This window comes from Dreissena polymorpha, unplaced genomic scaffold, assembly GCF_020536995.1.
Source record: "Dreissena polymorpha isolate Duluth1 unplaced genomic scaffold, UMN_Dpol_1.0 chrUn004, whole genome shotgun sequence".
In the NCBI taxonomy this organism is placed as follows: Eukaryota; Metazoa; Mollusca; class Bivalvia; order Myida; family Dreissenidae; genus Dreissena; species Dreissena polymorpha.
In genome coordinates this window covers 385,372-403,750 of record NW_026273318.1, presented here as the reverse complement: position 1 = coordinate 403,750, position 18,379 = coordinate 385,372, and the positions used below count along the sequence as shown (strand labels likewise).

Genomic DNA, 18,379 nt, shown 5'->3' with positions numbered 1-18,379 from the left:
TGTGTCCAGAAGCTCATTGGCGGGGATATCAATTCAACGAATTTGCTTGTGAAATAACTAAGTCGTTGACAATCTTCTCGCTTGTACAACTAGACATGTCTCGTGTATTAAGATCTCTAACAAAAGTATTTATTGAAATTACATCGCTGTCCAGTACAACTAAATTATCGGAGATAATAATAGGGTCAATTAAGATAGCAGTATTTGCAGTGACGTTGGTTGCTTCAGTTATAAAGTTCCTTAAGCTATATACGGTAGATGACTGCTTTAGACGGTAACAGTTTAAAAGCTGGTCTTCATTTATATCACCTAGCATAATTACCGGTACATTTTGGTTAATTTCCAAGGCTTTTTCGATATAAGTTTCAAGATCATTCAAAACTATACATCAAAGTTTTTGGAACGGTAAAGAAGTATCCTGTATTAATTTCAATCTATACTGTGCGTAAACGGGAACATTCGATCTCAATTACACGCCGCGACAGAATGGACTAATTAAAATAAATTAGTATGCCGCTGCAATGTAACATATCATCGTTGAAAACCTGCGTTTAAATCTTCAAATAATAAAACGTTATGAACAATTTCCGTGGAGCATTACATGTCAAAATCACAAATTGACATTTACGAAATTGAAAAGTAAATACCTACCTTTGCATGAACTGCGTGATCTCTTCACTTATGTTATTAATTTAAGCATAATATTACACAAAAATATCAAATCTATAGAAGGAAAAGAAGTTTGTGATAACAACTAAAATAGTTCCGTAGACATATACTGGCGGGACTTCGCACAATTTCAGGCCGAGGCAGACTTTTATATTGAAAAGTATTTATCTGCCTTTTTGCTACAACTTAAATTTGTATAAATATTTCTGTTTAATTATCATTTAAAAATTTAATATAAAAATCTCTAGCCTGAAATAAATTTTTATTTAACTTATATATTTCCGGCGATGTGTTGTATATTGCCTGTATTGATTTATTTCTTATTCAATTGTCTAAATAAACTCTAGATGCATGAGCGAGTTTATTTAAAGCGTTAACTTACTTGCCTGTGACGCCGCATGTCTGTACACTTGTTGATACAAATATAAAAAATAGATGACACGCATGCATGTTTAATTCAAAACATGATGTAATGTAAGCATAGTTTTATTACGTTTAAACGATGCAGATGAATCTTGTTATTATCCATAACCATATCTGTGATAAAACATGTATAAAACAGACGACATTTTTATCAGATACTAATAATATGAAGTTTATAATGTGCTGTTTTAAATTATATTTTACAAGCCAATCAACGACTCATTAGAAAAATACCGAAACTGAACGCCGTTATTTATTAAGCGACAAGTGGTTAATCATCCGATTCAAATCTCGGGGCAGCGAGAATCTCGATAACTCAAATGTCAGTTTATCGGGGGATCTTTGTATAAAGTAAAGAGTCGAAAGTCCGCACAGCTTTTTTATATATAATATGTAACGAAAATTGACATCACTAACATAAAAAACAGTGTAGTGTAGGTCTCACATAACATATAAATTCACATGTAAACGTGTTTCATGAAAATATATTTAAACGTAGTGAGCCTTAATAATTTGTCTTTACACAGGTCAGTAAACCCCGTGTGTTAACAACGATGATAGGAATAAAAAGCCAAGATCGGGTGTCAGAGTGAGGCACAGCCGGGGGCATTCAAGCTAAGATCGGTACCAGAGTGAGGCAAACCCGTGGGGCAATCAAGCATGCGACCGCTCGTCTTTAGTACATTATATACAATTGCAACCTTGATGCTACGGGAAGCATGTTAACTTAAGAATTCATTTACATTGACACAACGTTGCTCAGACATTCGTACTTCTGACATCACACGGAAAAATAAATTTAAAATCAATACACTCAATAAACGTATTCAGCAACGTTGTTTTCATCATCTAACTTGACGAATACACGAATAATTATGTGTAAGAAATCGAATTATATAATTCAACCAAATGCTTAGATACTATATCGTTCTTAAATGTATAAGGTTCTGAGTTGTTTAAATGAGAACAGTGTTCGATGAATGTCGATTTCGGGTTCTCACATAATGTAGCCTTAGGCGCAGAAGGACTCGTGAACTTTGATAAACATTGAAACCCACGCACGCGTATTTCAAGGCACGTTCATAGAGATGCGCCTTAACTGATTAATTAATACAAGTTCATTAAGAAATTTGTTTTACAATGTTGGTGTTTTGGCAATCCACCTCTTTCTTTTTTTATGTAGCGCTCATTTTGATTATATTATTAACTATTCGATAAAATGTTGCACTTTTCATAATCACAGACGCGATCTGTAAAATTGTATAATAATCGTAGAATCTTCATAATTATGCCATGACATAATCCTGAAGCGATAGACCTTTAATAATAATTAAATACATATAAGCTTATTATAGCATACAGTATTATGCATTCACTGAGGGATACGTTAATAACAATAGGCAGCGTATTGTGTGAAAAAAGATCAGGGGAGGAACATGCCCTACCCCCCCCCCCCTTGTAGGGTTAAGCAAAATACAAAAATCATCATTTGTAAAAAGATTCAGCAAACATATGGTCTATTTAAAAAATACGTTTTACATTGAAAGGGTGGAAATCAGCTGAAAGGAGGAAATAGCACACCTCTATAGGCTGACACTGACCGAAAGACCGGGACATTACATTCTATAATTGTTTTAAGCTACTGTATCCGCATCACACCGAAACGAAACTATTGCATCCAATTTAAAAAGTTATTAAATACGATGCGCCGATGCACACATCGTGTATTGAATTAAGTTCGCTGTTGCATCTGGGCATGGTCCGGTTTAAAGAACTGATATGATTAAATATTTACAGACTAACGATGTAGCGACAAATGTAAAAACAATAATATATATATTTAACAGAACGTTAATAGATAAACGACAATACAATGATGAGACATTTCTTTCAAATTACTCTCTTCATCCAAATAAACTTAGAATTAAATGTTTTCGATAATATCATGATATAAAGCTAGAAAATTAAACTCATTAAATTTAAATGTTAGCTCTAAACGTCATCTCGAATCATACCTTTGGCTATATGATTATAGGGTCATATAAAACTGGTGTTAATATTCACAACATAATGTAACTACACAACGTGAAGGTTACTGTGAAGATTAAAGACGCTAGCAGATTGTGGATTTTTTTTTATATAAAATTGGAATTTTAAATAATTACGTGAACAAACCAATATTATTTGCCGTAATATCACATAAAAAATATCGAAATAATAGGAAGAAAATGTCATAATAAAAGATAAATAAAAAATCATTCGCAAGGATTCGAGCGCTTCTGATCTGTAAACAGGTCTCTTGAAAATGAAACTAAACAAGCAACATAAAAGTTAAGAGACCGAAACAAAGTTGTCTGAAGATTAAACTACATTGTACATAAATGCCTTTTGCCCGTGTCTGTTTATGAACCAGGTAAAGTAAACATATCAATGTGCTCACTGCATGTAAGATGTTTGCTTCATTGAGATAAAAGCATTATTTACGACTGAAAGAAAACGGTCCAATAGCGTCATGACATACCAACTACTTAACACATATGGAATTGATGACATCAGTGTCTTCAATTAGGAGCAGCTGTAATTCATTTGAACAGTTACATGTAAAGCGCATTTAATTCAAATTTAAGTCGTAATTAAGTCGACAGCGTCGACTGCGGAACGAATGTAAAAACCGTTCAACATGGGTTCATATGAGTCGTGTTCTGAGAAAACTGGGCATAATGCATGTGCGCAAAGTGTCGTCCCAGATTAGCCTGTGCAGTTCGCACAGGCTAATCAGGGACGACACTTTCCGCCTAAATTGGATTTTTGCTAAGAAGAGACTTCATTTAAACGAAAGATGTCATAAATGCGGAAAGTGTCGTCCCTGATTAGCTTGTGTGAACTGCACAGGCTAATCTGGGAAGACACTTTAAGCACATGCATTATGCCCAGTTTTTTTAGAACGCGACTCGTATGATCGAGAGTACCAACTGGAACATTCGGTTCTGACATAAAACAGCCTTAGGCGCGGAATGATCTCATTAACTTTGATATTTAACAAAAGAAACAGTCTGGTGGCGTACAAAATGCAATTGCTACCAGAATAAATAGCAATGTACTGTATAAGCTTTTAACCGAAGGAAAAAAGTGTTGCAACTGTATTTGTTTCGAAGCTGTCCACCCCAGGCTTACAACTGTATTGACCTTTATCAACACACAATAAAATGTTGGAGAGTTTTCCCGCCAGTAGAGTTGAATGAAGAAAATGGCACCACTGCAATGCCAAAATGAAATTATACGGATATAGGATTGCGTTATACGGAGGCAGGATTGCGTTTTGCAATTATGCAAGCCAAATTTTAAACGTGAAGCTATTGTATAACATTTAGAACTTTTCACCGGGTACAACAGTATGAAACTCAATGTTCTAAATCATTAGTGTTTGTTTGTATGCCTGAGGCTGCGTTATGTGTGTACTCGCAGAGAGTCACAGCACTTCTACCCAATTATTTACTAGACTAACAAAAGTAACGAGTAATTTTAATTATTATAATAATATTTGTTATTATTATCATTATTATCATTATTATCATTATCATCCTTATTATCATTATTATCATTATTATCAGTATTATCATTATTATCATTATTATCATTGTTATCATTATTATCATTATTATCATTATTATAATTTGTTGTTACTGAAATATGTTCAAGTTTAGTGCGTTCTTTTGCTGCGTATTTGTGTGTTTGTGTGTAGACGACGCGGGTACGCCTGAGTACCCGGGGGAAACCATACCTGAACGATATGGAATCACCAACCAAACGCATATGCTTACCGTACTCGAACCCGGGACGCCCATGTGAGAAACCATTTTGGGTACCCGCAGTTTACGTCTCATGCAAAATACGAGTTAGTAGATCAGGGTTGAGCGGAGATCGAGTCTGCGGCCCCAGAGTTATGAGTATAATGTTAAATAGATAATGTGCCATGTGAGTACAATCAATATGGTCTGATGCCGTATTATTATATTTACGTAATCCGGTCTAAAGTAATACTTGTAGATATTTATATGAACAATAATTAATTGTAAGCGTATAAATGTAACATGCGATATATACCGTGTATTGAGATTAAACAGTATATACGTGAACATAAAAAGCAAATACATAAATTTGCGATATACTACATACCAAACCTTTCATGCGGTGGATAAGCGGCTAACCACTAAGAAACAAAAGCGTTTTCAATTAAGTTCTTATAGATGGACATTAAAATTTATTCTCAATTTAAGAATAAACGCGGAATATCTTCTTTAAAGATGCATGTAGTTCTTGTTTCATTGTACACAATTGTTTGCTCTGCATAATCTACATACTTGTTTCCACTTACCCGATAGACACTTATTATCTGTGCGACCCTTATCTTTGTTGGTATGTATTTGATTATTCTATTATTTTTATACGCCCGTCTATGACGGGACGTATTATGGTATACCCCGCGTCCGTCTGTCCGTCTGTTAATGTCGTACGCTACGTCAAATATCCTTTGACAGATTTTCATCAAATTTTAACACAATCTTAATATTGATAAACCCTGATCCCCTTTCGTTTTTGACGGAATTCTGAATTGTCGTTCCAGAGTTATGGGACTTTGTTCGTCAAAATTTCGTGATTTCATTGAATGTCCTACTGTAGCTCAAATATCCTTCGATGGATTTTTTTCAAATTTCAACACAATCTTAATATTGATAAACCCTGATCCCCTTTCGTTTTTGACGGAATTCTGAATTGTCGTTCCAGAGTTATGGGACTTTGTTCGTCAAAATTTCGTGATTTCATTGAATGTCCTACTGTAGCTCAAATATCCTTCGATGGATTTTTTTCAAATTTCAACACAATCTTAATATTGATAAACCCTGATCCCCTTTCGTTTTTGACGGAATTCTGAATTGTCGTTCCAGAGTTATGGGACTTTGTTCGTCAAAATTTCGTGATTTCATTGAATGTCCTACTGTAGCTCAAATATCCTTCGATGGATTTTTTTTCAAATTTCAACACAATCTTAATATTGATAAACCCTGATCCCCTTTCGTTTTTGACGGAATTCTGAATTGTCGTTCCAGAGTTATGGGACTTTGTTCGTCAAAATTTCGTTATTTCATTGAATGTCCTACCGTAGCTCAAATATCCTTCGATGGATTTTTTTCAAATTTCAACACAATCTTAATATTGATAAAACCTGATCCCCTTTCGTTTTTGACGGAATTCTGAATTGTTGTTCCACAGTTATGGGACTTTGTTGAATGTCAAGGAGACGGCGCTCCATGCTCATGTTCTTATAAAATAAACCATGTATTCAAATACAAATAAACTGAAGTAAAAAAATGATTCAAAGGGTTATTTATTACCTTACTACTTCATTGGCGAACGACGGGCGTATCATGCGCTCATGGCGCAGCTCTTTATTTCCTCATTCAATCATTGTCAATAAATTTACTTTGCATATATTCAAAAAATGTTGAACAGATATTGAACAGATATTTGGACATGTAAATATGATGAAAGTCGGAAATAACTTATACTTAAATGGATATATACATATTTTTAATACATTTTCCATAACGACAATTCAAGACAGATTTAAAAGAAAAAAACTCAATAACCTGCGTATACTTGTTTTTATCATATATGTACAGATTGCCAGTGGAAAGGAAAGGTATTTAAAAGTCACGTGATAGGCGCGAAAGTGGACGTGTTTTTGAAACGGGGAAGAAATTTGTGGATTTTAAATTAAGTTTTGGAGAAAACGTTTTTTTTTTGTGGATTAAGTGAACATTTGGTTTATTATGGCTTGTGGATTATCTATGCAGTTTACTGACTATGGGGAATAAGCGAAAAAACAGAAAAAGTAGTGGCAGTCAAAGTGGCACTCAAAGTGTAAACTTAGCAAAACTGTCCAAACAGTGAGGCCCGTCGGAGGAGGTTAACACAAATGTTTCAGTAAGTGAGATATTAGGACAATCTAATGCGGTGTTATACCCAGACGAAATCGGTCCACTACAGAGTGGAGTGTTTGAGCTGTCTTGTGTAGATTCGTCCAGACCAAGTTTTGAAAAGATGGCGGAAAACGGTCAAGAGCCAACAATCAAGGACGTCATGAACTTTATGAGAACCATGGATAACAGGTTAGCGGCAATTGATGTAAAATTAAATGCAATAGATTCATTAGAGAAGAAAGTGTGTGTTTTCGAGAAAGAACTTAAGAAAATATGGGTCGCTCTTGAAGAAAGGGTGAAGCGTACAGACGCGCGCGTGTTGGCGCTTGAGGAAAAGGTGGAGTTGGTTGATGTTGGGGCAACGATAGTGGCAGACAGGCTAGTTCAGTTAGAAAAGGAGCGAAACGAGCTCCGGGATGACGTTTATTTGAAATCGCAGTCAATGCGTAATAACTTGGTGTTTATGAATATCCCGGAAGACAACTCAACAGGAAATGAGCCGCCCGAAGTCACAGAGCGGAAGCTCCGCGATCACATAGAGGAAACACTTAAGGTCGCCAAAGAAACCGCCGACACCATACGTTTCGAGCGTGTACACCGCGCGCCAGGATATCCGGTTCACGGCAAAGTGCGAAATATAGTCGCACAATTTACCTTCTTCAGGGACAGGGAACTAGTGAGGAAACAATGGAAACACCTTACAGGTACAAACTTCCAAATGCACGAGCAGTTTCCACCGGAAGTGGTAGAGAAGCGGTGCAAACTGGTTTTCCACATGAAAGATGCCAGAAAGGAAGGTAAACGTGCGTGGATCGCATACGATACGTAAGAGATACCTTTTTACTAGACTTAGATTGTCAGCCCACCCATTACATATTCAAACCGGTCGTTATGCGAGACAAATCATTTCTAGAAACCAACGATATTGCATTTGTTGCGATTCGACCGATATTGAAGATGAATTTCACTTTATTTGTATTTGCCCGACGTTTAGAAACATTAGAAAACAATACATTAAAGCATGTTATTATATAAGACCATCTATGTATAAATATTTAAGTTTACTGCAAACGAATAATAAAGCGGAACTTATTAATATATTCCTTTATGTAAAAGAATCACTTTAAGTACGAACATCTATTCTAAATGCAAGAATACTTTAATTGTTCATCCTCTTTTTTCATTTTTCTTTCTTTTCTGTTGTTGTTATATTTAATTTGTAATCACGCCACTGTAGTTGCTTAGTAAATGATTTGTAAATTTGTACAAAACTTTGTTCCTATCACAATTGACAAACTGTACTGTTATCATTATGTGTTGTTGATGATGTACATTGTACAAGTCGAAATAAACTGTCTGTCTGTCTGTCTGTCTTTAAAATGTTGGTGACGCAAGTTACGTTTGTCTAAATAAATACGTGTTAACTACAAGCCACTTTAGTCTTTCGGGGATTAAACAAGGTGTGACAAACAAAACGCAACCTAGCCTATGGTTAAAGGCATATGCTTTGCTGATTGCCAATAAACTGAAACTGAAACTGTTATTTAAAAAACAATTCTCAAGTGTTTGTATTTCGTTTTCTAGTACATGCATTCTACTCTACTTTTGCATTGCTTAATGCGCCGCATGACACTAATTGCGTTATCTCCTAAATCATGACAGGGAATTATAGTGTATACATAATTTGACAACATATATTGTATACATTTAGTATTATTTGAAACTGCTGCGACTTAAGAATGTACAAGTCTGCTACATGTAAAATGAGGTATGAAAGTGAAACTATGGTACCTGAAGCCCCCCTTAGTTTTTAAGACTTCCGGTATTTAAATGTTTACCGGTAAACAGTTGCCTATATTAGTGACAAAAGTATTCATATTTAAAGACTGAGGTAAAGAGCTCTTAAGCTGAGCATAGGTTTATCAATAATAATTCCAGTTAACTTAATATAGAGAAGCTATTTTTTTAGAAAACATATCCGACACTTAAAAAACAGGGGCAGTATTAACAGACAAAGCTTTAACAATGTGAGAAGTAAAAACCGTGTATCTTCAGAAACCATTTGCTGCTGCTGTTATTGTGATCTTTCTGTTGCCTTTCTTTTATTTAATTACAGAACAAGGAGAAGTAGTAGAAATACAAGAATTAGAAGTAGAAGTAGAAGTTACTGTAGTAATAGTATTAGTAGAAAGAGGATGATGATGAGGAGGATGAGGAGGAGGAGATAAAGAGGAGGACACATACACATAAACACGTCGATTGCAACGCATGGATTTTGAACGACAATAGTTTTTTTCCCGAGAAGCAAATACACATGCACTAGTACTATGAGTGTCTTACCTGTCGGGCCATGGATAGTTGGTAAACTGCGTCCACCATCTGCCGACGACAATGGTGACATAGAATCCGAGTATGAATGAGACGGGAATTAGGTCGATATGTTTGTTGCAGTAAGCCACAACTTGCTCGAACGTCCTGAAGAAATACAATTAATTAAAAGGATTTATATACATGAACCATGATGGTTCAATTGTAAGTGTCAACATATTTTACTATTGAAATCATCTATTTGTCGCATGAAGTCAAAACAATGATTTTTTGTATCATGTTTTTTTTCGGAATATTTAAAACGTAACATTAAAATTTTAAAAGAAAAATAACCAACCATAATATTTGTTACACATCAAAGCAGACAGATACAAGATATTCCTATGCAACGTATATGAATTTGTGTAAAAACATCTTTGAAAACATGTATATTGCCTTTTATAAAAATGGATATTATTAGCGGAGCTATTTATTTTTCGTGTATTATGCTTTTTTCCATTTATATATTTATTTGTATTTATTATCTACAAAACGTTACTGTATATACGTGCCATTATTCATGGTTAATATAGGGAAATCGCATATTTCGATTGTTTGTGAAGCTTCATGCAATTAGAGTTCCTTCTAGAAGGATATGTTATCTTCAATATTGTTTACACGTGGGGTGATAAGAAGAACTGTGTTGTTCAATGTCCGTATGTTTGTTAAGGCATACCAAAAACATATTAATTTATTTTATGTAACAAACCGGACAAAGTCTATATGATTACCGTTTAGAGGTTCCGGATAAGCCAAAGCGATATATGCAGCTGATTATACCGTACAGCAGACAGAAAATAAGTGTCTCCTTGTAGATGAGTTTGTAGACGCTGCCCCGCCATGCCTTCAGCAGGCGGAAGAAGCCGAAAAGTGATGTGGTGGCGACCTTGTACTGGTATGTGATGGTCATTCCCTTGCACTGTATACATACACCTGGTCAATATATATAGTCCTACTGGTTTTAACAATAGTGTTGCCTGATTTAGCGCGGTCAATGTTTCAACACCTTTCCTGTTTAAATAACATTATGGAAATTACAATGAATTCAATCTCCGCTTGGATTGTCCGGTTGCACCTCCCGTTATCTTATTTGTAAACATCAAATAGTGTTCGGTGACCATTCAACTTGTTCGGTTTAACAATGGTCACATGGTATTTAAATCCGGTCAAGTCAACTACAGGTCTTCTTACTGTTATGGTTCGGGTATAAGTAAATATGTAATTAGCATCATTGACACCGGTGGTCACTTGTTTAATCCAGTCCTTCCAAACGTCTTCGCCAATTAGAGTCGCATTGATGTGTTCTTTTTAATCCTGTTATGTTGACATATGTATGAACTTAATACAAACGCAAATATCAGTGCTTCTGACATCAGTATACACACGGTTGATGTTTTCGCTGTATCTTGTCAACGGAGTGCATCACTGGTACATTGTCGAAATGCGTTGGTATATAACTGGATCACCCACTGAAGTTCGCACCAAAAGTTCACAAGGTTAAGCTTTTAAACTTTTCGGGATGTTATTATAGAAATCGTGGCACGTCTTGCTGAAACATATGCAACGCGTGACCGTGAATACATATGCAATATTGCAGTCTAATTAAAATTAAACAATGCAATGCGATACATGATATACACGTTTAAAATCGTATTACATTTATTGGTTTTCGTGTGCAGCACGACCATGTAGGGCGCAGTCAAATCTTGTGAAGCCATATTATATTTTTCATCCTTCACTGCATTTTAATATCATTATCTTGTGTTTAACAAGCTTTGCGCGACTTACCCTTGCGTCCGTTGGCTAAAGTTTCAAGAACAACAAAGGCCCATAGGCTCAATATCGTACCAAAATATTAAATTGATACATTTAACTCATATCTTTATCAAATCATTCTCAATAAACAACAAATATTTACTTATATCTTAAAAAACAAGTAATTTAAATAATAATGTCACTGCCTTATTAACTTACAACTCAGTGTGGAAAACAAGCTGTAACTATGGCTCGATTGGTCATTGAAGGCTCGAGTACTACTTACATGTACCACGGGAACTCTTAAGTATACTAACATGTACCCCGTGTAAGGTAAATATACTTAAACGTACCTGGGCGATATTAGACTGTACCCGAGTTGTATTCCCGCCCAAAATCCGATGTCGTAAAACGCGCTACCGATTACTTGTACTGTAAAACTTAAACAATCTTCTCTTTAAAAAAAACTGCATCAACATGCTTTTTAGTATGAGTTTCGATGCTATCTATAGGCCATTTAATAGAAAATAGACATTCATGTGAACAAAATTAATTTTAAAAAAGCCGACAACGACCGATTTAACGTTAAAATTCCTGGGTACGTTTAAGTATATTTACCGTACCCGGGGTACATGTATTAAAAAGACTGTAAGTATATTTAAGAGTACCCGGGGTACATGTAAATAATACCCGAGCCGAAAATTACCAAATCGAGCGTTACTTTGGTAAACGTTCAACAAGGTTCGTGCTAAAAAGACAAAATCAAATATTCTGCAGTTTGGAACAATTGATATGATTGTTATTATTGCCTATGTACATGCGAAATGTTAATCCCAAAGCCATACACTATTGTCTTTATTGAACGTAAAACATATGTTAAACCAAACGTATTTGCTTTCGGCAAACACATGTAATCGTTTGATGAATGTGTGTGAACGAAACTGGTGTAAAATGGACATAAGTAAATTTATAATTTTACCAATCCAAATATCTATCAATTTTAATAGATTTGTACGGTGGCATAGAGGTGACATTCACTTCTCTTTTTTAAATTGCTCTCCTCTTTTTTCTAGAGAAAGAGGAGTGCAAAACTAAATAAAAGCGGCGTGCAATTGACATGACGCCTTATCTATGATCGCTCCGCCCACTAGAATTGATCCACCAATCAGCGATCGATTAATCGGGCGCACTCGTTAGCAACGACCTGTCCGCCATTTTCTAGACAAGCTACATGTTTAGGTTCACTTTTATTCCAACGAGTTTCTTTTGTTTCCCTCTTAAAAAAACGATTCAAACTGGTTAAACGGTGTCAATGGGGATTATGTAACTCGGACAATCGATATCCTGACAGATTAGTTGGTGACATTGAAGATAAGTTAGATGAATTAAATTTATACCATTTCCAACGCGACAATGCGGTCTTGACAAGAGCGAGTGGGAGCTTCAAGAATTACCGAGATCCCCTTTATAGAACATTAATTTACTTCACAAACTTGAAATGTCATATAAGCAATAACTAAGCATTATTTAGTATGTATTATGTCACGTGTGCATGTAAAATAATTGAGAATTTTGGTACCCAATTCGTGTAACTACGAAATCCCCGTTAAAAATCGCTTTCTGTGTGTGTCAGAAACAAGTGAAAACCATTATGTTATTATTTTAAAAAAGACGTATCGATAAATGCTATTGTAAAAGAGTTATTATTACTGATATTAGTTAACCAATAAATGCGGTAACTTCGGGGAAGTCGGTACCTGCGCGAGCGTCTGATATTGGTAGCCTTATTAATTTATAATAGCCTGACCGTATTCCATTTCGTACAACGCTAATTTTATATCAGACAATGTCCAAACTTACTGTGTTTTTTTGCGCTTTTAATTATAGTGATTGATAAATGTCCCATAAGCAATGTTTAATATGAGTAATATCACTTTTATACGCAATAACATGTGGGATTGAGGTACCCACCCGGCGTCAGAAAGCGCGTAAAACTTCACCGAATTCCCAGTTATAAAGCGCTATTTCGTGTCAAATACACGGGTAGGGGGAAATGTTGCGGTAATAATTTTGTTAATAACACGGGTTAATACCGGTGAAGTGTTAATTTATTGCAAATACCACCATTACACGTAATAACGGGTTCGATTTCGGTAAGCGCGCAAGCGTTTGAGAGCGTGTTTAATGTACCGATTTACCCGTTATAAATAGCTGATGTTCTCTTTAATCGTATATTTTTTGCATTTGCAGAATAACTAAATGGCATCAACCCTTTACAAGTGTAATATGGTGTTAAACAAGTCCATAAAATCATCCGGAATATCGCGTAAATCTATATGCAGTCTATAGGCAAAGAAGCCATTTTGGTGTTAGCTTGTCTAGGTTTTCTTCCCGCTGAGCAACGTGATTAAGTGGGCGGAGCGATCACTGATAAGGCGTCATGTCAATTAAAAAAAGAGCGGTGCTTCTCTTGTTTTAAATTGCTCTCCTCTTTTTTTATCTCGTGGCCACGAGTTAGCTATGTCGTGGCCACGAGATAGAAAAAAGTGGAGTGCACAACTAAATAAAAGCGGCGTACAATTAAAAAAAGAGCGGTGCGGAAAAAAAGGCAGAGTGCATTAAATAAAAGAGGAGAGCATTTTCGTCATCTCGAGATCCCGACTTAGCTCAGCCAATCAAATTGTTTGTTATGTCACTTTAACGTTTATTCTGGATTACCTGCCCCTTTGTAAACAAAGAGTCAGCAGGTACAGACGAAGTTATAGCGGAGGCGATGGCAATAGTAAGTTAACTAGCAAATTTTAAAAGGTGGTTCGTTGTGCAAATTATTTATCTCTTGATCAGTATTATAATTAAGTATTTAAATGGTATGACTCATTTTCACGGAACGATTGATTTTGTATGAGATTTTTCATTTTTCATAAGTTGAATAGTTTTCGGATAAATAAATGGAAAATGTAATTTCGGATAACATTAAATGATTAATTATATGGAGTAATAGTACCGTCAAAATCCTTATTTTTACCAATGATATGTTCATTTTTGGCTTACATCATACAATTTATTCTGTTTTAAAATCGATTATGTATTTGTACATCCATTTAATTTGATTGTTTTATCAATGCTCATTTATAACAAACAACTATATAATAAATTTTACAAGCCACTGCTCATTCTAATAGAACTATTTACATTGTCCTATTGTACTTGCAATTTTTGCTATGATGGCTGAGAGAGCTGAGTTAGAATAATTTTTATTGTAAATAATCGGTATTTTTTTTTAATTTTAAATTCAACTGCTAAGCAATTTACTTTCTCATAGTACACAAGAGAAAGAGATTATGACACATGCAGGACTAAAACCTGTGATGACCATTATTCTAGCATGCCTACCCAGCGAGCTTAAATCCAGATGCTTGTAATTTTCCTTGGTGGGATGATAATCCTGTGTAACCAAGGTCTAATTATTTAAACTAGCCCTTACACTACACTGCTTTCTTCTTTGTTCAGGTTATCAACAGCAAGTCAGTTACAGATGCATTGCGACAGAGACGTTGTTATCTACGTCTCTGATTGCGAACACAGAATTAAACAACATTGGTCATAATGTAAGCATAATTAAGCTCCACTATTTGATATAAAAGTCAACAAAACTATTTGCAGTTTGAGCAATGAGCACAGAATTGAGCATTGGGCACAAACAATATAATAGATAATGAAGTTTTGATCTGCTGATGCAAACAAACTGACCTGAGCTTATACAACTTTATTTTGTGCTTTAAGTTCTAATCTGTTCTCTCAGCTCAAACATGACACAAATAATCTTTTTTTTTCTTGAGCTGTTTATTACCTATTAACAAAGTTTTCCTAAAACTAGAAACAATTTTCCTAATATTTTTAGCAAAATGTACATCTTCATGTATGTATAGTATATATATATATATATATATATATATATATATATATATATATATATATATATATATATATATATATATATATATATATACACATTATATTTGCAGCTTACATACAAGAGATCGGCAGAGCAGGAAGAAGCCATGTTGATGCCCTGGCCATTCTCTTCTTTAACAAATCAGTCATTGCATCTGCACATATGACCAGAGAAATGAAGGACTATTGTGGAAACTCAACTATCTGCCGAAGAACTTTAGTTAACCAGTTTTTTGGTTTTGAAACTAAGGAAGTGTAACAGTTTTCAATTTGTTGTGATTTGTATAATAATGAACTGGGGATAGAATATGATTTTAGTAAACTGTCACCTAGCTAAAAGCATACGTATTATTATTACAAGATTCCTTGATTAATTGAATTTTCACATCTTTTTAGGAAATTCTATCCTCGAATATTTTAAATATCTTAAATATATTTGATTTGATTGATTTATTTATCATTTATGTTTGATGAAAATGTATATTCTATGTTGAATTAATGCATATGTTAGTGTGAGTGTGTGTATGTTTGTGTGTTTCTGAGGATAGTGCGTATGGGTGAAAATGTGTGAGAATGGTACGGGAGTTGCGTGATTTATGTTTATAAATTAACATTTGTTTGTAACGATATACCATGTAGTATAAGTTACCTAATAAAGTTCTTTTCTGTTCTGTTCTTTATTGTGCTGCTATGCTTATTTTGGTTGAAAAAATGATAAAATCTACCTTAAAAAGAACTTACTTATAAATAATTGACTTTTGACATATTTAAAAAAAGTGTCAATAAAAAAAGATTGGGTGGGGATACAAAAAAGAGGGTCAATCTGGTGACCAGAAACAATATTTTTTTGGCCTTATGGGAAACAGTTTAGTAATAAAAATTCATTGTCTATTACAATGTTTTTAAAATTCAAACATTCTATGTAATTTGAATAAAAAGTTCAGAACTATTAAGCATAATAATGTAACCCTATTTTTAAACGTCCAATTTCATAATAACACTTAATTTGGTTCTGAGAAATCCATGTGTGCAGTTCTTCCGTGTGTATCTTCTTTACCGGATTTTTAGCTCGACTATTATATATGAAATATATATAGTGGAGCTATCCTACCCACCCCGGCGTCGGCGTTCCCGTTAGCGTGCAAATGTTAAAGTTTTGCGTACCACCCCAAATATTTTCAATGTCCATTGACATATTGCTTTCATATTGTGCATACTTCTTAACCAACATGACCCCAACTTATAAACAAGAGCAGACAACTCTATCAAACATTTTGTTATAATTATGGCCCTTTTCCCACTTAGAATATGCATATTATTGATAAATCTATGTTAAAGTTTGCGTACCACCCCGACTATTTTCAATGTCCCTTCACATATTGCTTTCATATTGTGCATACTTCTTAACCAACATTACACCAACCTATACACAAGAGCAGACAACTCTATCAAGCATTTTGTAATAATTATGGCTCTTTTCCACTTAGAATATGCATATTATTGATAAATCTATGTTAAAGTTTGCGTACCACCCCAAATATTTTCAATGCCCCTTGACATATTGCTTTCATATTTTGCATACTTCTTAACCAAGATGACCACAACCTATAAACAAGAACAGACAACTATATCAAGCATTTTGTAATAATAATGGCCCTTTTTCCACTTAGAATATGCATATTATTGATAAATCTATGTTAAAGTTTGCGTACCACCCTAAACATTTTTAATGTCCCTTGACATATTGTTTTCATATTTTGCATACTTCTTTACCAACATGACCACAACCTATAAACAAGAGCAGACAACTCTATCAAGCATTCGGTAAGAATTATGGCACTTTTTTAATTTAGAATTTGCATATTATTGATAAATCTATGTTAAAGTTTGCGTACCACCTCAAATATTTTCAATTTTCCTTAACATATTGCTTTCATATTTTGCAAACTTCTTTAACAACATGACCCCAATCTATAAACAAGAGAGGAAAACTGTATCAAGCATTTTGTAAGAATTATCGCCCTTTTTTATCTTAGTAACTGTGTATTTTGTTAAATTTTGTGTTTAGATCCACTTGACTTTTAAAGTATCAAAGCTATTGCTTTCAAATTTCAAATATTTTCTTAATGTCATGAGGGTACTGTACCTGCCAAGTTCAATTTGACCTTGACCTTTGAATGACCTTGACTGTGAAGGTCAAGAGTAAATTTAAGTTAAATTGCCATTACATCTTTATTTATGATCAGATTTTTTAAATACTCTGACAAAACAACACTTACCTGAATACCACAATGGATTCCACCCAAACAATACCCCATGCCCCAACCCAGAATCCCTGCCCCCCCTCCCCATTTTTTATTTTTGAAAGATCATCTAATAAATGACCACACCCCACATTATACCCCCCTCTCAACCCCCACCCAACCCAAAAAGATAATTTTTTCTTTGAAACATGGTTTAAAATATATAAATATATTTATTTACTTTATTTTTGAAGGACCGTCCAAACTTCCCACCCAAGCAATTGCAATCAAACTTTTAATAAAATCTTATTAGTTTGTTTTATGTCTTTACAAATGTCCAATAGATTGTGGAAAATATACCTGAACTATTACCTTGACCTTATTGAATAATTTGAATATTACCCCATGATGGCTTACGTTATACTGTCAAGCACTCGAATAGTCGAGGTCGCTGTCCTCTGACAGCTCTTGTTGGGACAGTGCTTAAACCCAAATGAAAGTTAATGTTGTCCCCAACAATTCTGAATTTCTTTCCACTGGCAATGGAATCAATTAATTCAGTATTAAAATGTCCCGATATCTGATCCACTGTATACAACATGCCTGAATGGCTCAGAGTGACACCCAAAGGTTGAAGTCTGTCATACACCTACAATGATCAAACTTTTTTGTCTATAATTCATTTTTTTTTTAAATATTACCTTAAATAAATCAACTAAATGGGTTTGAAAAGCTAAACCAAACACATTTAGGTAATACTTCATATATTTCCATTTACCTGAAAGGCATTCTGTTAAGTGAAATTATATAAGGATACATTATATACAAATGTATATAGTGAAAAATTCATAATTTACACCTGTTTCAAGTCGGTGCGCTTAATTTACTATAGGAACAATTAGTTTAAAGGCTCATAGAAACATCACATTTCAGAAAATTGTAGAATGAATTAGCCAATGAAAAATTTTATACTTGGGTTTTGCTTCA

At 34.4% G+C, this 18,379-nt stretch overlaps 2 protein-coding genes and 2 long non-coding RNA genes across 4 annotated transcripts in view; 2 read left to right on the top strand and 2 right to left on the bottom strand.

The window, feature by feature from the left end:
- Positions 1 to 10,854, bottom strand: part of LOC127863291 (bestrophin-4-like) — a 47,367-nt gene extending 36,513 nt beyond the window's left edge. Inside the window, exons 1-2 of the mRNA XM_052402710.1 lie at positions 10,172 to 10,854; positions 9,414 to 9,548 (exon numbers count right to left, since the gene is read on the bottom strand). Of these exons, the coding sequence (XP_052258670.1) occupies positions 9,414 to 9,548; positions 10,172 to 10,350 (314 nt within the window). The 5' untranslated portion in view covers positions 10,351 to 10,854. The remainder of the gene's footprint in view (positions 1 to 9,413; positions 9,549 to 10,171) is intronic.
- Positions 5,368 to 9,419, top strand: LOC127863292 (uncharacterized). Its single transcript, XM_052402711.1, has 2 exons — positions 5,368 to 5,508; positions 6,774 to 9,419. The coding sequence occupies exon 2, from the start codon at positions 7,195 to 7,197 to the stop codon at positions 7,900 to 7,902; it is 708 nt and encodes a 235-aa protein (XP_052258671.1). The 5' UTR covers positions 5,368 to 5,508; positions 6,774 to 7,194; the 3' UTR covers positions 7,903 to 9,419.
- Positions 5,546 to 6,542, bottom strand: LOC127863293 (uncharacterized). The gene is made up of 2 exons (XR_008041016.1): positions 6,317 to 6,542; positions 5,546 to 6,155 (listed from the first exon to the last, which is right to left on the bottom strand). It is a non-coding gene; the product is annotated as an uncharacterized LOC127863293 (long non-coding RNA).
- A 3,073-nt stretch (positions 10,855 to 13,927) lies between the features above and the next one.
- LOC127863273 (uncharacterized) lies at positions 13,928 to 15,824 on the top strand. Its single transcript, XR_008041010.1, has 3 exons — positions 13,928 to 13,977; positions 14,706 to 14,803; positions 15,221 to 15,824. It is a non-coding gene; the product is annotated as an uncharacterized LOC127863273 (long non-coding RNA).
- The last annotated feature ends 2,555 nt before the right edge of the window (positions 15,825 to 18,379 follow it).